Below are 2,367 nucleotides of genomic sequence, written 5' to 3' on the forward strand. Positions count from 1 at the left end.
AGGGAAAGCTTGAGCCCTCAATATAGGGCGACACACGGAGCGGGCCACCGTGCAGGTACAGGTACTGTACTGATTTAAAGTCAAGCACTAGAGATAGTGGATTAATACTCTTTGCCGTAGACTATATACAGACGTATAGTACAAGGAACAATGGCAAACAGAATGTACAGATTAATTTAACACAAAAACCCAAACATCAAAATGAAGGTGTCTGGAGGAAAGTGCTGCTAGGTCTCCCCACATCTGTTCACTTCTTTGTGGGGCATGGGGTACGTTTCCTGAATGGCTGTGGTCCAAAGACTGATTTTTTAAAAAATAAAAACAAACAACAACAACAAAAACACAAGGAACTGTCATTTTGATAATCGCACGAGCTTGAACCACAAGGTAGTGATTCTAGCAGGCCTCAGCCACTGGGTGTGGACCTGGGATGGTGGAGGCTGCAAGATGGGGAGCCTCGGTCATAGGATGAATCCCCCACCTCCTCCACCATGGTTCATCCCATTTAGTGGGATACCCCCAAATGGTGATAGTGTTGTGATATAAGTCAACCCCCAAGACCTTTATGACAAAATAGAGCAGCGTAGGAAAAAAAAATAATAATAAATGCACCAATTTCTGCATGTGTCAATGGTAGGGCACCATTTTTTAAAAGTCTGTCTTCACTTGGGAAAATGCAGTGCAAAGCCTAATCCCTCTTTTAATGAAGAAATCATTAATGCACTCCTAGCTCAACTCCGAAGTTCAGACCATGAGAACTTCCCCCGTCCCCTTCCAGGTTTAAAGCAGCATATCCGTAAACTGGGGATGAGGGGAATCAACTGTTCAATAAATATCAGTAAGGATTCCTGTTCAGGTAAGCTATACACAGTTTCTTGTAGTTTATGGATTTCAGATCCCTAGGAAGTCATATATTATGTATGGCAGTCTCTCAAATACAGTCAGCATCTTCAATAGCCAAGAGTGGTCATGTTTTTAATAAATAGTTCAGGCTTTTCTTCTCTCAGTACCCAGCTCATGAATAATAAAAAGCAACCTCCCCCCACCCTCCCGAAGGCCAGTGGCCGCTTTTTCCCTCAACTGTGTCTTCTTCATTGGTTTCATTTTCCTTCAAAATGTTCTGTGGCTGTTGCTCAAGCCCAGGACAGGTTCCGCGCACTCCAGCTCCTTGGTTCGCCAAAGCCAGTCGCCGAAGCCTCAATCGATCCGCTCCACTTTGCCCAGGATCCTGCCTTCGTACATGGGGAGCACCGTCTCGTCATCCCAGATCTCCTCAAACACTGCTCCACAGGCAAATTCATCACTGGCTTTTTTAAAGTAATACCTTAAAAGGGAAATCGGAAAAGCTTGGTGAGTTGTGGTTTCTATACTTCTTATAAGGCAAGCACAGCAGCAGTGAGGACTGAGGTATCCGGGATCCGCTGTGGCAGGGGCGCCTCTAAACCACTGCCCATGCCTGATTCAAGATGGCACCTGGAGCTGGCCACCTGGCACCCAACAGGCAGAGTCTTCAGGGCACCCTCAGAGGCTGCAGTCTTCAGCCCAGGACTCCCGCTGTCCCCCAGGACATACACGCTGTGAAAGCAGAGCTGCATCTCCCCCAAAACCCCCACCCACTCGCACCCACGCAATTCTGGGGTGGAAGGAGAGTGGGTAGGCCCACTCGTGGGTCATTTGCAGCTGCAGCTAAGAGGGTCCCTCCAGGAGACCAGGGCTCAGCTCCAGGTCAGCAAGCCCACACCTATCACCTATAGAGCCCATATCTGTGCAAGACTGGGGCACCAGCTCTGCAGTTGAGGCCTCCTGCCTTTCTCACCCTGTAGCCCCCAGGCGCCAACACTCCCTGGTGGCCTCTGGCATAGTACCCAGGAGGCAGGGCCAAGCCAGGGTTGCAGAGACAGCAAGCCCCCAAACGCCCTCCTCTCTCTCCCACCCTAACCCCCCCAGGGTCAAACACCAAGAGCCCCTCTATTATGCCTGCTGATTAAAGGTTCAGTTTATCCTACCCCAGAATTCTTTTCTAAGGCTGTTTAATTGTACAGATGCAAATGACTGGCCTCTCTCAGAAGAGTCACATTCGGAAACAACTGCTGTCCTCCCAGGCCAGGCCTACCCCCCAAGTCCTTTCCAAGGAAATTAAGCAAGGACCTCTTCTTTCCCCATCCAGAGACCTCCCCAGCAAGCGAGACCCTTCCGAGGGACTAACTCGCCCCTGCAAGCTGTCACTTCCAGACCATGGAGGCCATTCGCAAAGGAAAGGGTTGGGGGGGGGTGTCCTCCAAAACAGATGTCTCAAGGTTGGGGTTGGTTTTGCTTTTTCTCTCGGGGGGGGTGGGGGGGGTGAACTCCCCTCAGTGAGAGCTGCAT

At 50.1% G+C, this 2,367-nt stretch overlaps 1 protein-coding gene across 2 annotated transcripts in view; it reads right to left on the reverse strand.

Annotated features, from left to right (window-relative positions):
- Positions 1 to 265: 265 nt before the first annotated feature.
- Positions 266 to 2,367, reverse strand: part of AXIN2 (axin 2) — a 36,112-nt gene continuing 34,010 nt past the window's right edge. For both annotated transcript variants that reach the window (XM_027771154.1, XM_027771155.1), the window contains one exon: positions 266 to 1,324. In XM_027771154.1, coding sequence (XP_027626955.1) covers positions 1,198 to 1,324 — 127 coding nt within the window. In that variant the 3' untranslated portion in view covers positions 266 to 1,197. The remainder of the gene's footprint in view (positions 1,325 to 2,367) is intronic.

The sequence above is a fragment of the Tupaia chinensis genome, unplaced genomic scaffold (assembly GCF_000334495.1).
Source record: "Tupaia chinensis unplaced genomic scaffold, TupChi_1.0 Scaffold000187_1, whole genome shotgun sequence".
NCBI classification, from domain to species: domain Eukaryota; kingdom Metazoa; phylum Chordata; class Mammalia; order Scandentia; family Tupaiidae; genus Tupaia; species Tupaia belangeri.